The 16431-nt window shown below is 46.3% G+C and overlaps 1 protein-coding gene across 6 annotated transcripts in view; it reads left to right on the forward strand.

Annotated features, from left to right (window-relative positions):
* Positions 1-5494: 5494 nt before the first annotated feature.
* The window catches only part of CB2H6orf89 (chromosome B2 C6orf89 homolog), a 41813-nt gene continuing 30876 nt past the window's right edge, over positions 5495-16431 (forward strand). For 2 of the 6 annotated variants that reach the window (XM_043591264.1, XM_043591261.1), the window contains exon 1: positions 5495-5648. In XM_043591264.1, the coding sequence (XP_043447199.1) occupies positions 5647-5648 (2 nt within the window). In that variant the 5' untranslated portion in view covers positions 5495-5646. Of the gene's footprint in view, positions 5649-12494; positions 12631-16431 lie in introns of those variants that run through there. The other 4 variants (XM_043591258.1, XM_043591259.1, XM_043591260.1 and 1 more) reach the window with 3 other exon arrangements.

Genomic DNA, 16431 nt, shown 5'->3' on the forward strand with positions numbered 1-16431 from the left:
TTTTTGTGTATGATGCATTTTTACTAATTACTATTTCAGCGATCCACTTAATCTTCAAAACTCCATGAAGTTGATGTGACTATACCCTTCTTACTTTAAGGAAACTGAGCCTTACAAAGATTAAGTGACTTGTTCAGTATCACAGCTGTGAGTATCTACGTATAGTTAGTTCAATCCTAGCTCCCTTAATTGTCAGGTAGGAATAAGGGTATACGGTGTTGTAGAGATCAACCAGACAGTGAGCAGGCTGGGCCTCTCCTTCATTTCTGTGCCTTTCTCGCAGAGTACTGAGAATAGGGTGTTCAGGTTTTGTTGAATTAATAATGGGCAGAGAACTACATTTTACGCTGATGAGTGCTGGGCTAAGGTAAGGTATAATAAATTTTACACTTTCTGCAGTCTCGTGTTCATGTCCTCTTTATGACCCTTGAGCTGGACAGAAAAGTCTTTATCATTGGTCCATTCTGTCTATTGCTATCTGAGTTACCTTTCTCTGGATCTTATGTAGTTCCTTACTATCTATTTTGGGTGCCTTAGGGCACAGTGAGGATGCATTGGAGTTTTACACAAGAATAAGTCAGTGTCTTGTTGTCTCATTCCAAAATCCTTCCCCAAGAGACTCTGTATTTGTTGGCCTTTTGTCCCCAAGAGAACATTGGGTGACTTCAGGGAGGAATTAACAGAGATTTTCTGAGTATAACTAACAGTCCACCTTAAATTACTCTGAGTGTCTTGTATTTACTTCATCTATTCTGTTAAGCTTAATTTGTCTTCTTAATAAATGTGCTTTATTAAAACCAAAATTATAAACTCTTACAGAAACATCATTTCGGGGGCTAGAAACTTGAAGATCATCCTCTTTCTCTCTGCTCCCTGTAAGTGATGCATCATCAAGACTTATCAATTCTTTTTTCCCAAATTACCAGGCTTATTTTAACACCAGGCTTATTTTAGAAGCCCCCTTGTGGGGTTCCCTGCCTTTTGGCTTTTCCCCACTAATGCATCCTACACACACACCAGCCAAAGCTTTCCTCCCAAGATATCTTGTATGTCACTTTGCCAAGAAATGTGAAATGGTTTCCCTTGGCCTGTTAAAGTCCCCAGGGCGCCTGGGGACTGAGTTGGTTAAGCTCGATTTCAAGCTCAGGTCATGATCTCAGGGTTCATGGGATCAAGCCCCCCCTCTATGCTGTCAGCACAGAGCCTGCTTGGGATTCTCTCTCTCTCTCTCTCTCTCTCTCTCTCTCTCTCTCTGCCCCTTCCCTGTGTTCTCTCTCTCTCAATATAAATAATAAATAAATAAATACATAAATAAATAAGCAAACATTAAAAAAATAATTTATAAAAACTAAATAAAATAAAGTCCCAAACCACTTGGCCTGGGCTTGAAGGGCCTTCACCCTGACTTCCCCAGCCTGATTTCCTACCATTTCATCCATGCCTTAAATGTGCCACCAACATTTCCACTTTCTGGGCCTTTGCTCAGGCCATTCCCTTTCCTTGCAATGCTTCCCAAACCTCGCCCATGCCTGGGTCCCAACTTCTTCAGAAATCCTCTCTACCCTTCCTGTCTGCGAGTAGGTTCTCTCCCTTTCTCCCTTCTTGGTCTTTAGTCCTCTGCCACCTTTCATTGTTGTCTAGCCGCTTGTACACATTCTCTTCTCTCCAAGTAGATTGATAAGAGCCCACATTAGGGACCACGTCCAAGTTCAGTTCAGTTCAGCATTCCCAACAGGGCCTGGTCCAGGCCGGAACCTGAACAGAGAGAGCTTCCAGTGGCTGGGCGGAGCTAAGTCACCACAAGCAATTCTGTGGCACAGAGTGTTACTACCTGGAAACCTTCTCAAGGGTTTTTCTAAATGCCAACAGAAGCCCAGACTAAAGAAATGAGTATGTTTATCCATCATTTCCGTCCCTATCCTCTCCCCCAAACCGTTCCTCCTCCTGTGCCCCAGTCACTGTTGTCCTAGTCACCACACATCTTTTGATTCCTCACCCTCCTTGGCACAAAAACAGACACATAGACCAATGGAATAGAATAGAAACCCCAGAACTAGACCCACAAACGTATGGCCAACTCATCTTTGACAAAGCAGGAAAGAACATCCAATGGAAAAAAGACAGCCTCTTTAACAAATGGTGCTGGGAGAACTGGACAGCAACATGCAGAAGGTTGAAACTAGACCACTTTCTCACACCATTCACAAAAATAAACTCAAAATGGATAAAGGACCTAAATGTGAGACAGGAAACCATCAAAACCTTAGAGGAGAAAGCAGGAAAAGACCTCTCTGACCTCAGCCGTAGCAATCTCTTACTCGACACATCCCCAAAGGCAAGGGAATTAAAAGCAAAAGTGAATTACTGGGACCTTATGAAGATAAAAAGCTTCTGCACAGCAAAGGAAACAACCAACAAAACTAAAAGGCAACCAACGGAATGGGAAAAGATATTCGCAAATGACATATCGGACAAAGGGCTAGTATCCAAAATCTATAAAGAGCTCACCAAACTCCACACCCGAAAAACAAATAACCCAGTGAAGAAATGGGCAGAAAACATGAATAGACACTTCTCTAAAGATGATTCCTCACCCTCCTTCAGCTACATCCCCACACACATTCCAGATTGCCAAGCACTTTCACATTCATGATCTCTTCTCCCACCAGCCAGGTTTTAGAGTGGAGGGCTCTGAGTGACCAACAGGAGGAGGCGACGAGCTGCAGGGCCCACAGGATTTAGTGTGGGCTGGAGCCCAAGCCTTTCTCCTGCCTTCCTCCCCTGAACCTTTCTACAACCTGATTTGTTGTACCTGGGAAATCTTCCTTGAGCAGATTCTCGTTCTTCCATTCCTTTTACCTAGACCATCAAAGTTGTTTTTCCCTTGAACTTTCCAAAGTTAATTTTTCCTCCTCCAATCTAGCCTTCGTCCATCCCACGGGATTTATATGGCCATAACAGAACTCTGATCCCATCACAACCCCACTCAAAAACCTTCAGTGGCTCGCCACTGCCCACAGGTCAAAGTGTTAGCATTCAAGTTCTTTCTGGCTATGCCAAACTGATCTTTAAAGATTGTTTAGGGGCGCCTGGGTGGCTCAGTCGGTTGAGCGGCCGACTTCAGCTCAGGTCACGATCTCGCCGCCCGTGAGTTCGAGCCCCGCGTCGGGCTCTGTGCTGACAGCTCAGAGCCTGGAGCCTGTTTCAGATTCTGTGTCTCCCTCTCTCTGACCCTCCCCCGTTCATGCTCTGTCTCAAAAATAAATTAAAAAAAAACATTAAAAAAATTTTTTTTAAAGATTGTTTCTTCTGGGGCACTTGGGTGGCTCAGTTGGTTGAATGTCTGACTGTTGATTTTTGCTCAAGTCAAGATCTCACAGTCGTGAGATCAAGCCCTGCCTTGTGTCTTTTTTTTTTTTAATGTTTATTTATTTTTGACAGAGAGAGACAGAGCATGAGTGGGGGAGGGGCAGAAAGAGACGGAGACAGAATCTGAAGCAGGCTCCAGGCTCTGAGCTGTCAGCACAGAGCCCCATGCAGGGCTCAAACTCACAGGCCACGAGATCATGACTTGAGCTGAAGTTGGACGCTCAACAGACTGAGCCACCCAGGCCCCAGTACCTTGTGTCTTTTGATGATGAGAGGTGGTTTCTAATTTAGTTTTTTTGATGTTTTTATTTATTTTTGAGACAGAGAGAAAGCATGAGCTGGGTAGGGGCAGAAAGAGAGGGAGATAGGAACTGAAGTGGGCTCCGTGCTGACAGCAGAGAGCCTGACATGGGCCTTGAACTCACAAGCCAAGAGATCATGACATGAGCCAAAGTCAGATGCTTAGCCAAGTGAGCCACTCAGGTGCTCTGTTTTCTAATTTTAGTGTGCTAAACTGTATCAATTTATCTTTTACAGAACATCTCAATTCTGACTAGCCACATTTAAGTACTCACTAGTCACTTGCATGGCAATGGTATAGGACAGAGCTACTCTAAAGTTTTATTGTTTCAATTTTTTTTTCATATAGAGCTATAATACACATAGAATTTATTTTGGTGTATGGTGTGAGGTTGGAGTTAAGTTTCATTTTGTCCCATATGTATATATAACCGACCCAGAACTATTTATTGATAGCATTGTGCTTTCCTCAGTCCTCAGTTGTACCTCTTTGTCATAAAGCAAGTGTATATATGTGTGTGGTTCTCATTTTGGTCTCTTTATTCTGCACAATTGGTTTGCCTATCCCTGCATCAGTATCACACTGCCTTTGTAGTTAGCTTTATTAGTATGAACCCAGTAGCATTTTGATGGCAGGTCTCTAGCAGAAAAGTTAGGATCTTGGCACTAAGGACTGGGCAAAATAAGTAGCCTGGGTTCTAATTGTGACTCCACCACTCTTTGTGTAATCTTGAGCAAGTTAACCTTTCCATAAACCTCAGTTTGGTTGGTATGAGGATAAATTTTCAGGGAGGAAGAATTTCATCTGCATTTCCAGGTCCTTCCAGCTGGACAAAGAACCAAACTGACATGAGACAGAATAACAAGAGAAAATCAAATTTAGTTTCATACATGTGGAGAATGCACACGCATACACACACACACACACACACACACACACACACACACACACGAAATTCCAAAGATAGCCAACATGAGACATCCTGAGCTAAGGAGAGGGGCAGAACTTGGGAATACAAAGGAGAGGAAGGCCTTGTTCTATTAGTAGTAAGGTGAGAGATGTTTGGAAAACAAAGATTGCCCTATAAATTTCTTAGGTAAAGAGGGATCTCTATTAATAGTTCTTTCTGGTATAGGCAGGCAGTTGAGGGGGTGGGTAGAGAGCTTTTCCTAAATCTGCTGGGTTTTTATTGCTTTTATTTTTTTAAAGTAGACTTCACGCCCAATGTGGGGCTTGTACTCACCACCCTGAGATCAAGAGTTGCAAGCTTTATCAACTAAACCAGCCAGGCGCCCCTTGGTTGCTTTTAATTCAAAATAGTCATCATGCCAAAGTGTCCGTCTTTGGATGGCCTGCCTTTTGGCCCCTATAGGGACTATTTATATGATAGGGTTGTTGAATTGGTTTCACAAACATAAAGGGTTTGGCAATGTCTCGCACAGAGTAAGCTCCAATAAATATGAGTGGGCTGTGTGTTTATTTGTATGATTTGTTTGCTTGTCTTTCTTTTAGACTAAGAGCTCCCAGAGGTAAGGGCCTGCCCTCCGTTACCTATCCTTCCCACTCCTTAATGCCTAACACGGTGCCTGGCACGGAGTAAGGGGGGCCCAATCAAAGGCTGTTGGCTGAATCAGTTCAGCTGCTTAATCCGCGCGAGCGCGGAAGAGGACAGACCCGGGTAAAGACTCAAGTGGGCCGAGCAGGAAGAACCTGACGCCAGGGGGAGCAGGAACGCGCACTCTCCAGATCTCGCGAAACTTCGCGCGCGCGCGTGCGCGCGGCCAAGTCGCGGGTTCTGTTTCTGACTCAAGCGCGAGGCGTGAGGAAGGAGCTACCCTAGCACGCGCGGCCTCGCCTGTGGCGTGGGAGTTGCTTCCGGGTTGCGCGCCCGGAAGCAGGAAGTTGGCGGCTTACCCTCCTCGCCCGGAGGCTGAAGTCCCCGAGGCGGGAGGAGCCCGAGGGGGCGCGGGCCCCGCATGTGAGTGACTGGGGCCCGAGGCCGGGAGGGGGGAGGCCGCCCTGTGACAGCCTCACCGCCGCTCCCGTCCGTGACACCCTCGCGCGGCCCTTTTCCTCTTGCCCTTGCGCAAACCTCTTTTCTGAGCCTCTGGGGTGTCGCAGATTGACAGCACCGCCGGCAGCTCCCCCAGGGTCGACTCCCATAAGACGTCTTTTCCTTGGCTCCGCGGGGCCGAGCAAAGCGAGGTCGACCCTGTTGGAGCTTGTTTCGCAGGTGTCACGGCAGTGTCCAGAACACCATCGGTGCTAGCGAAGTCTAGATTTCACTGCTCTTTTGACAACATTCTTCATTTTTTGGTATATGGAGTAGATTCCTGGCCCCCCTTCGAAACACCTTTTATTAATTGTTACCCGTGGAAGCTTGCCTTGTGTCAGTGGAAGTCTCGGTTCTTGCATTCCCCACAAAAGATTTACACGAGGATCCGCACTGGCATAAAGACCGTGAGAAGGAAGGTAGCAAGCACAAAGCAGTTTTTTAAAGGGCAGTACACTTTCAGGATGGAGTGGGCAGGCCTGGAGTTGGCGACTGCCCCGAGGCTACAGTTGTTTTTTCACTCCTACCGGTAGGGGGAACTTTGACCCTGCAAGGTTCCTGTCGAAACTGTCTCGGGAAACTGTCATGTCCGTTTCCCAACGGGGATGGCAAACTAATACAAACGCATTGTAATGAAGTCTAGGGTTACTCTGGGGCAGAAGAGTTAGAGAGAAGCGCAAGCCTTGTACCTGCTGCTCTGGGTCTTAGAGCCCTGGAAAGTTGGGAACCTTTTGCCCTCAAGTCTCTAAATGTAACCTGTTTATGGCCTTCCCTGCCTCCAGCTCATAGCTAACCAAGTGCCTACTCTGTTATTTCCCCTTCAAGGACTTGGGGCTCTGAAATCTTTCAGGTTGAGGGCCAAAGTCAAGCTTCTGTAGCTGCTTCCTACTGAACAGGGGCAGTGTTTTCATTAGAGTTTCACTCTTTAATATCTGTCTGGGCCATGAGGAGGTGGTATGAGGTTACAGGGTGGAGTAGGGCTTGTGTCCTTGTCTCAGAAGTCTTGACCACTCCAGTCCAGGGGCTATAGTAGTCTTGATGTTTTCTCGAAAGGGGCTGATATCCTTGTTGCAGTAAGAGGTGAAGCTGGTCTTGTCTACCACAAGAGGAGATGAACTTAGTTATAAGATTAAGAAGACATGGTTCAAAAAGCAAAAGGATCACACAAAGGAAAGGTCCCATGAAGGGAAGTATCCATGACATAAGACCCCAGGATAGGGAGATGGTGGATGTGCGTGCTGATAGGAGACGATGGGCTTGCGTTTGAAGTCTTTTGATACTTTGTTGAATAACCCGACTGATGGACATAAAAGCAACATTCTTCTTGGACTAATGTGCCCCTTTGGGCTAAAGTGAGCTACCTAATGCCTTCGATTTTGGAGGACTACCCCTGAGAGTGACCACCAGGACAACCAGACTGGAGTTGAAGGAAAGCTTACCTGTAAAGGAGGTTAAGACAGAATAGGTGGCTCCCGTGTCTAAAAGAAAATTAATTGTCCTACCTGCCAGTGAGTTGAGTTGGTGGCCTAAGGTTGCCAAGACTTACATAGTTTCTTGAATGGATTTGCCTAATTCTTGAGAGAGTGGAGAAGGACAGTCCTCGTGATCCCTGTGGCCAGTCCTGAGGCTGCTCCCCAGGAGGGCCCCTAGCAAGAGGAGTGTAAGGACCTCCTGCTTGGATATGGGTGTTTCAGTTACCATAGGGAGGGAAACTCTTTGAGTAACTCCTATGAGGGATACATCTGGAACTAACCAGGCCAAAGAACAAGTGCCCTTCCATCCATCTGGAAGGGTCACATATGCTTGAGTTCCAAAAATAGAGTCCCTTCTGAGGATGCAGGTGAACCTTGGTTAGAATAGAAAATAAAGGCACTTTCAGAAGGGGCTCCCCTAGGGCCAGCAGTGGCCCTAAAGAGGACCAAAGCCAATATGAAGGTGGGCAAAGAGGTCATGACTAGATGTTGTACAGTTGCGTTGCTACTTTAACACTGTTAAAAGACCCACTCTTTTAATTTTTTTAAGTTTGTTTTTGAGAGAGAGAGAGAGTGTGTGAGCAGGGGAGCGGCAGAGAGAGAGGGAGACACAGAATCGAGTCAGGCTCCAGGCTCTGAGCTGTCAGCACAGAGCCTGATGTGGGTCTTGAGCCCAGGAACCATGAGATCATGACTTGAGCAGAAGTGAGACGCTTAATCAACTGAGCCACCTAGGTGCCCCTTAAAAGACCCACTCTTAACCTTCCCCCAAAGGTCACCATCACCCCCCGTCCTTGGTCCTCCATGTCTCAATATTGTCAGGGCCACCCATCAGCCCAGATAACCTCCTTCTTCTTCAATACACCTTATTAACAGCCTTGTCCCCTGTTGGAAAAACTCCTGGAACATATGTTCTGGGATCCTTATCAAAAGCTCCTCTTTAACAGTGTTAAAGTAGCAATCAGAAACACTTTCCCAAAAGAATGACTCACCTGCCGAAGTTAGGTTGAAATTATAAAGGCAGGGAGACAAGGGAATAAAACCCACTGGGGTCCCAGATGTTGGGTTAGTACTAACACAGATTGGGAAGGTCATATTAGAGAGTTTAAGTTGAGTATATAACAGTCCCAAAATAGCAGGTGTTGGGAGGGGCCCCTGAGCATTTAGGATTTTTGTGCTGTGTTCCATGACCTTTCTTTGGAAGTTTCTTGCACTTACGTGGGGCTGGGAGGTCCATGTTGGTATCCAGAGACGGGTATAGGTGAAACTAATGGGGTTATTGGTGGTGGCCCACAATGAAGCAGGTGTAGGAGTTACAATGGCTAAGTGGGGTCCCACACATATCCAGCAAGAGGAATTAGAATTGGTGTTGTTGAGATAGCGTTGAGCAGTATTAAGTGAGGGGGGCTATGGGGCAGCATGAGGCAGAAGTGGCTTGTGATCAAAGAGGTACCATACCTATGGATTTCTTTAAGGGTGTAGTCTTGGAAGTCCCCCTGCAGGACTACACTAAGGTATTGGACATAACAGAATAGAGGATTTTAGGATTTATCTGAGATGGCCCCTTTTTGAAGAACAGTTTGAGGTCTTCCAGTGGCTCACCGGTATACTCAGAGGTATCAGGGTTGTCCTCTTTGTTAGAGGTCACAGCAGGCTTGGCTCAGGAGAGATGGATCCAGGTGGAGATTCCTGGGACCTTGATGGTTGTAGGGGTGGATAAAAGAACAGTATAGGGTCCCTTCCATAAAGGCGTTTGTTGGGATCCAGGAGCTCAATCTATCCAGGTTTTAATTAGGACCTTATCTCCTGGTTGGACCAGGGACGTTGGGTTTGAGTGGTCTGGCTTTAGTAGGACCTGTTTTTCCCATAGAGCCTCTCAAAGGCACTGACTGAGTCCCAACAATGTATGAATGTTAGGTTAGCTTTGTTGATAGGCTCTTCACTCCCATAACCAGACAGGAGTTGAAGGAAAGCTTACCGTAAAGGAGGCTAAGACAGAGTAAGTGGCTCTCATGTCCAAGAGAAAATTGTCCTACCTGCCATGTCAAGGGGTCACCCTGGGCTCTGTCACAATGAGGGAAACAGTGAGTGGAGGAGCCCATTGGTGCCATAGGTTGCCTCAATCCATGGTGGTGACAGCTTGAAGGGATGCTGAACCCCTGGTTGTCCCATTAGTGGGGCAGTCTCTCAGTGTCCTGTTTGAGGACATTAGGACAGGCCATATTAGGGAGCTTAAGGAACAGACATCTCTCCAGTGTCCCTCCTTTTTGCAATGGTAGCAGGCTCCTTTTGGTGTCTCCCTTTTGAGGGGGCGACCCTGGGGTGATGGCTGGCATTGCAAGGCCACCAGGAGTTGAGCCTGTCTCTGATCCTTACGTTTTTCCTTTTCCCTTTTTTTTTCCTTCTCCTGGTCCTGGCCATAGAACACGAAATTGACCACCTTAAGGAGTTCAGAGCTTGGGATGTCTGGCCCTAGGGATAATTTTTGGAGCTTCCTCCTAATATCTGGGGTGGCCTGAGTGATGAGTCGACCATTAAGAACTGTAAGACCAGCCTCTCGTCTGGGATCAAGAGTATGTTTAGCTGAAGTCTCTCTTAGTCTTTCCATAAAGGTTGTGGGGTTTTCTTCCTTTTCCTGGTTTATGAAAGCCAGCTTGTTATATAATTAATTGGCTTTGACTGGCATCTTGACATTCCATTTGTTAGATTATAAGATGGTCTTGGGACCATTGCCCTTGTGCAGTGTCATAGTTCCAATGAGGATCTGTTACTGGAACTGCCATGTTATCTGCCAGATACCTTGCACTGGAACTATGAAGTTTATCCCCAGATTAGATGGTGGGCTCCCCAATTCTATCTCAGTCTGCCTTGGAGAGAGTCTGATTGAGAATGAGCACTATGTCCTTCCAGGACAAATCAAAAGTTAGTATAAAACCCTGAAGTCCTGACATGTAACTGTCAAGGTCCTAGGAAAAATCTCCCAAGTCCTTCTGGATTTGGTGGAGATCACTCATAAAGAAGGGAGTTTGGACCCACATGGTGGTTCTGGTTGGCTCAACTATTTCCTGGAGGAGACACAGAATCCGAAGGGGCTTGTTAGGACTTGACAGTGTTGGTGGTCTTGGATATGGGGCAATGGATCATCGTTTTGGCCTATGGTAGGATTTGGTGGGGCTTGGGGAAGCCTCCTCTGGTGGTGGGGGAGGGGACTTAGGACTTAGGCCTGTGAGGAAATCTAAAGTGGACAGCTGAATTTTGCAGGTTTTGAGAAGCCTGAGGTTTGTTTAACATAAAGGCTTGGACCTAAGGGAACTGAGACCACTTTGTCTGGTCTATACAAAATAGGTCTAGTTTAAGATGGTGTTATAATCCAGTGTCCAATTGTAGGGCCCTGTTGCTCCATCTCTTAGTTTATATTGGGGCCATGCTGTATTGCAGAAAAAGATGAGCCTTTTCCTCTTTAAAGGTTGGGGGTCAAACTTATCCCAGTTAGTGAGGATGCATCCCAGTGGTGAACCCCGGGAACTGCCATCAGGTTTCCCATATGTAAGGGAATAGCAAAGAGAAGGGGAAGAAGTAGACACAGTATTCCAAGAGTGTCCCCTTGGAATGTTGTGTATCAAGAGGAGAGGTGGCCTTTCTACCTCCTTTGAAGAACGACCCTTCAAGGATGTCCCCTCAGGTGAGGCGCACAGCCCAAATTAGTATTATTGCAGCCTGTCCTTTCTTTACTTGCCTCCCCCAAATTGAGGTGCCCCTGAGGGAGGGATCTGGTATATTTTATAACCCCTAATGAGTCCCTGAGTGCCAGGATGTATGCCCCAGCCTTCAACATCTATGTGGTTCCATTTCCAGATTTCATCCCAGGCTCCTCTCAGTTTGTTTGTTTGTTTGTTTGTTTGTTTGTTTTTAATTTACATCCAAATTAGTTAGCATATAGTGCAACAATGTTTTCAGGAGTAGATTTCCTCTCAAAAGTATTAACTCGAGGAGTTGGAATAGACACAAAGATTTGCCCTTACCCTCTTAGAAATAAACTCCCGCTGGAGACTGTGATTATCATGTACCCACCTTGGATTTAAGTATCAGAGGCTGATTGAGACCATCTTTCCGGAAAGGGAAGGGGAGGGAAACACGTAAGAAGGTGTGATTTGAGGCAACAACACAGAGGGAGAACTACTGGTTAGATGAATCATCCAGGAGATTGAATGAGTATGAAAATGGACCGGCCCAGCAGATGGAGAGGCTTTCGCATATATACAGCACGTCCTCGGGGTTTGAGGGGCACAGACTTTGTGAGAGTGATGGCAGAAGTGGTTTAGGAGAGGAAGAACTATAGACAGTAACAGTAGTGGCCAAATTGCAGAGTGAGTGAGAGCTGACCTACGAGAAAGTAAATCAGATAGGGATATTCTAGCCTCAACGGGGTGAGGACTGCCTTACCTTGGGCGATCGGAGTCGTGGCACCAAAAGATGTTACTGGGGGAAGCTTGCATGGTGTCAGTGGAAGTCTCGGTTCTTGGATTCCCCTCGAAAAATTTATAGGAGGATCCGCGCTCGAATAACGACAGAAGGGAGGTACCAAGCAAAAAGTGGTTTATTAAACCACCAGTACACGGTCATAATGGAGGAGACGGGGGTTGAGGAGTCACCGAGGATACAGTTTTTTCTAAGTAAGTAGGGTCTTGAGCCATGCAGGAGGCGGTCTCTAATGGAAGCTGCCTCACATCTTTGGGGAGACGCCTCCTACCTGTGGAGAACTTTGACCCTGCAGGGTTCCTGCTGGAACTGTCATGGCGCCACTTCCCACCAGGGGGCCAGAACCTGTAATGCAAATGCCTTATAAAGCCAGGGGTTACTCTGGGACAGAAGTTGAAGAGGAGAACGCATGCTCTGCACCTGCTGTCCTTGCTCCGCTAGCCCGGAAAGTTGGAAACCAAATGTTTGTTGTCATTCTCTCATTAAAACTAAGCTCCCACAGGTAAGGGCCTGCCCTCCATTACCTGTCCTTCCCACTCCTTAATGCCTAACACGCTGCCTGGCACGGAGTGGGCGGGGGGGGGGGGGGGCAATCAAAGGCCATTGGATGAGTCAGTTCAGCTGCTAAATCCGCGCGAGCGCGGAAGAGGACAGACCCTGGTAAGGCCTGAAAGGGGACGAGCAGGAGGAACCTGACGCCAGGGGGAGCAGGAACCCGCACTCTCCAGAGCTCGCGGGACTTCGCGCGCTCGCGCGTGGCCAAGTCGCGGGTTCTGTTTTTGACGCAAGCGCGAGGCGTGAGGAAGGAGCTACCCTAGCACGCGCGGCCTCGCCTGTGGCGTGGGAGTTGCTTCCGGGTTGCGCGCCCGGAAGCAGGAAGTTGGCGGCTTACCCTCCTCGCCCCGAGGCTGAAGTCCCCGAGGCGGGAGGAGCCCGAGGGGGCGCGGGCCCCGCTTGTGAGTGACTGGGGCCCGAGGCCGGGAGGGGGGAGGCCGCCCTGTGACAGCCTCACCGCCGCTCCCGTCCGTGACACCCTCGCGCGGCCCTTTTTCTCTTGCCCTTGCGCAAACCTCTTTTCTGAGCCTCGGGGGTTTCGCAGATTGACAGCACCGCCGGCAGCTCCCCCAGGGTCGACTCCCATAAGACGTCTTTTCCTTGGCTCCGCGGGGCCGAGCAAAGCGAGGTCGGCCCTGTTGGAGCTTGTTTCGCAGGTGTCACGGCAGTGTCCAGAACACCATCGGTGCTAGCGAAGTCTAGATTTCACTGCCCTTTTGACAAAATTCCTAATTTTTTAGTATGTTGAGTTGATTCCCCGCCCCCCTTCGAAACGTCTTTTTCTAATAAAGTGTGGACTTGTATGCGATAAACATAGCATGTAGGATTTCAGAGTTATATGACTTGATTTATTGACCCGATAATGGGGTGTTTGTAATCACCATTTGCTACAAAAATCTCCTGCCTAGTGTTCCTAAGACCACCAACCTTGCTGGTCACAGGTTTTCCTAGTTAAGAGCTCGTATAGCCTTGGTATTCGCGAGTATATTTAAAGTATTCAGCCATCGCTTGATAATAGAAACTACTCCCGGATGCTTAACTATTCTGACTTTTTCAGGTTGCTCATTTGGTTGTTTCCATGGTGGAATCCTCTGTGGGCATTTCTCCCTTAATGAAATGGTGTGTTCAGGGTTTATCACAGTTTCTCTCTAAGGAACAACATCCTTTAACCTAAATTCAACTTTGCTACGTTGAAGTTTGACTAAAGTTCACTTAGTCCAACTTGCATACCAAAGAGTGTCCGTGTTAGGCTCTTTCTGCTTTGAACCAAAACAGTTTTCAAGATCCAGTTTTAATCCCCGTTCCTCTAACAAGCTACCTAGCAACACCACAGAGATTGTCTAAATGAGAGGTTCCTAATCTACTCACCTAAACCCTCCTTAGGTTGATGTATTTTTAAAAACAAGAAGAATAAATGGTAAAATAAACCAACCATTAGTTAAATTAGTTTGGGAACAGAATGACCAGTTCCTTTGTATAAATTTGTTCAGACGATACCGATCAGGTTCCATGACTCTGAGGTGAATTTCCATGTCTGTTGTTAGTTTCTTCTGATATTTTCTCCACTTATCTCTGCTTTCAAGTGGTAAATAGCAAAAAATTCAAACGAGTAAATTTTGAACATCTAATTGCTGTAAGTAAATCATGAATCAGGCAGCATCCCATCTGACAAGTAGAGAGGAGCTCCTAAAGGGCTACAGGAAAGGAAAGGTCTTTCAAGGTGGAGAGTGAAGTCAAGGAAATGATTTTTTTTTTAGGCATTATAGTTTTTTAGGCAAGGTCATTCTAAGGGGGAATGGGGTTTATCAGTAAATGTTCTAGCACTGACCAGGAAATTCCATGTTGGCTGGGTAAAGTCACATTTCCAAGGGATTTGAAACTGCAGTTAGCTTAGATGTTAAGTCTTGGTTTGCTGACTTGGGGCCCTAACCTAAGCGACACCATTTTGGGCCTGTGGTTTTCTTTTCTTTTTTTTTTTTTTTTTTATTTTACTTTTTTTTTTTTAATTTTTAAAAAAAAATTTTTTTTCAACGTTTATTTATTTTTGGGACAGAGAGAGACCGAGCATGAACGGGGGAGGGGCAGAGAGAGAGGGAGACACAGAATCGGAAACAGGCTCCAGGCTCCGAGCCATCAGCCCACAGCCCGACGCGGGGCTCGAACTCACGGACCGCGAGATCGTGACCTGGCTGAAGTCGGACGCTTAACCGACTGCGCCACCCAGGCGCCCCTGTGGTTTTCTTTTTAACACAAGGAACAATTTAGTGTGAGGAGACATGGAAATAAGTATAATACAAAGTGATCAGAGTCGTGTTTAGGGTTCGAAGGACAAACATCAAGGCTGGAATAAGGAGTTCACTGATTGGAAAAGCATGGGGGCTTTTCCCCAGGGTAGGCAGAGACAATTATCTGTACAAAAGCAAAACGATGTAAAATGGGATGGCAGTGAAGAACGTGAGGAAGGAATAGGACATGAGACTGAACAGGTAGGCAGTGACCAGGTCGTAATGGGAAGCTAAGTAATTTGAACTTCGTCTTATTAAAAGTACCAAGTCTTAAATTTGGGTATTGGGACAAATGTTTTACATTCATCATCTCGTAATGCCTTCACAGCAGTGTTGGAAAGACACAATTATCCCCATTTTATAAAATGATGAAAACTCAGAGGCTGAGATTAAGTACTGTCTCATGACTATACAGTAGTGGAAGATCAGGTGTTTGTATTTAGCTTTTTCCAAGTCCATTTGCCTTCTTAACCACCTTGCTAAGTTGTTCCACAGCAGGACATGGGGATTCAAGGAAGTCGCTTTAAATAGACAAGTAACATTAGCTGATTTGTTTCAGAAAAATAATTTGTGGGGCGAGTTGAGGATGGATCAGAGAGGAGAAGGAGAACTGGCAGTATAGAGATTAAATGTATCTTTGTGATGGTCCACGGGACAGATGTTGAGAGCCTTGACTACCGTTAATGTAGAGCTAAAAAGGAGATGATGAATGTGGGAACCATACAGGGAGTAGAATCGAGGATTTAGTGATTGGTTCATTAGTGGTGATGAAAAAGGAGGGGTTTTAAATATGGAGAACTGGTGTTTCCATCAATTACAAAACAGAATATAGTAGGAGAAATGGGTTGCGGGGGTGGGGGGGCAGGAATAATAAGGCACTTATGGGCACATTACATATAGGGAACAGAAGGGAATTTCTGCCAGAGTGTCTGGTATATAGATAGATGGATGGGTCTGGAGTTCTGGAGGGTTTTAGGCTGGAGAAGAGATTTGGAAATCACTAATAGCTGGTAGTTAAAGCCAGGGAGGGAATGAGAAGATCAAGGACAACTGTGATGAATACCAGCATTCAGGGGTATGGTCTCTGAGAAAAGAGAATTATGCTAAGGTTTGAGAGCACTTGAGGGAGGAAATGGCTGGCAACAGGAACTTCTGTGGAGAGGTCAGTTAAGGTAGTAATTGAGAAAACGTCCTTTTGACTTGGCATGTAGAGAGCCATTGGTGACCTGAGAGCTATGTTAGTGGTGTGAGGGGGGCAGAAATGTGATTTGAGTGGTTAATAAAGACATGGAGACCTTAGAAACACGAAGGTGAAGTGATGTCTTTTTTTTTTTTTTTCTTTTCTTTTTTTAAGGAACTTGGCTCTGGAGGGAGAACACGAGCCCTGGAATTCTAGAGAGAAAGGATTTTTTTTTTTTTTTAATGGTAGAAACTGGAAAAGATGAGGATACGAGCAGGTAGAAATAAAGTTTATTTATTCTAGAGAGAGAGCATGCAAGCAGGGGAGAGGGGCAGAGGGAGAGAGAGAGAAAATCTTTAGCAGGCTCCATGCTCAGCACGGACCACACCTTGGGGCTCAGTCCCATGACCCTGGGATCATGACCTGAGCCAAATTCAAGAGTCGACCTTCTGAGCCCCCGAGGTACCCATCCCTTTTTGTGTAGCTAGATGCATCTATTTTGCATCTTAGACTTGCCTAGCTGGCACAGCTGTTTAGTTTGGAAAGCTGAGCACCTCCAGGTGTTCACTGTCAAGTCAGTGTTTAGGACATATTTATAACCATAAAGAAGTTCTGTATTAAACAGGACAAAGGAGAGGTTCGCATTTAGTTGGACCTCTTAACCTGTTTTCTGCAGTAAACAAACTTTTATTGTAAGTTCTGTTAGAGTCATTCTATCGGTTATGCCTCTGTCCTGT

The sequence above is a fragment of the Prionailurus bengalensis genome, chromosome B2 (assembly GCF_016509475.1).
Source record: "Prionailurus bengalensis isolate Pbe53 chromosome B2, Fcat_Pben_1.1_paternal_pri, whole genome shotgun sequence".
Classification (NCBI taxonomy): domain Eukaryota; kingdom Metazoa; phylum Chordata; class Mammalia; order Carnivora; family Felidae; genus Prionailurus; species Prionailurus bengalensis.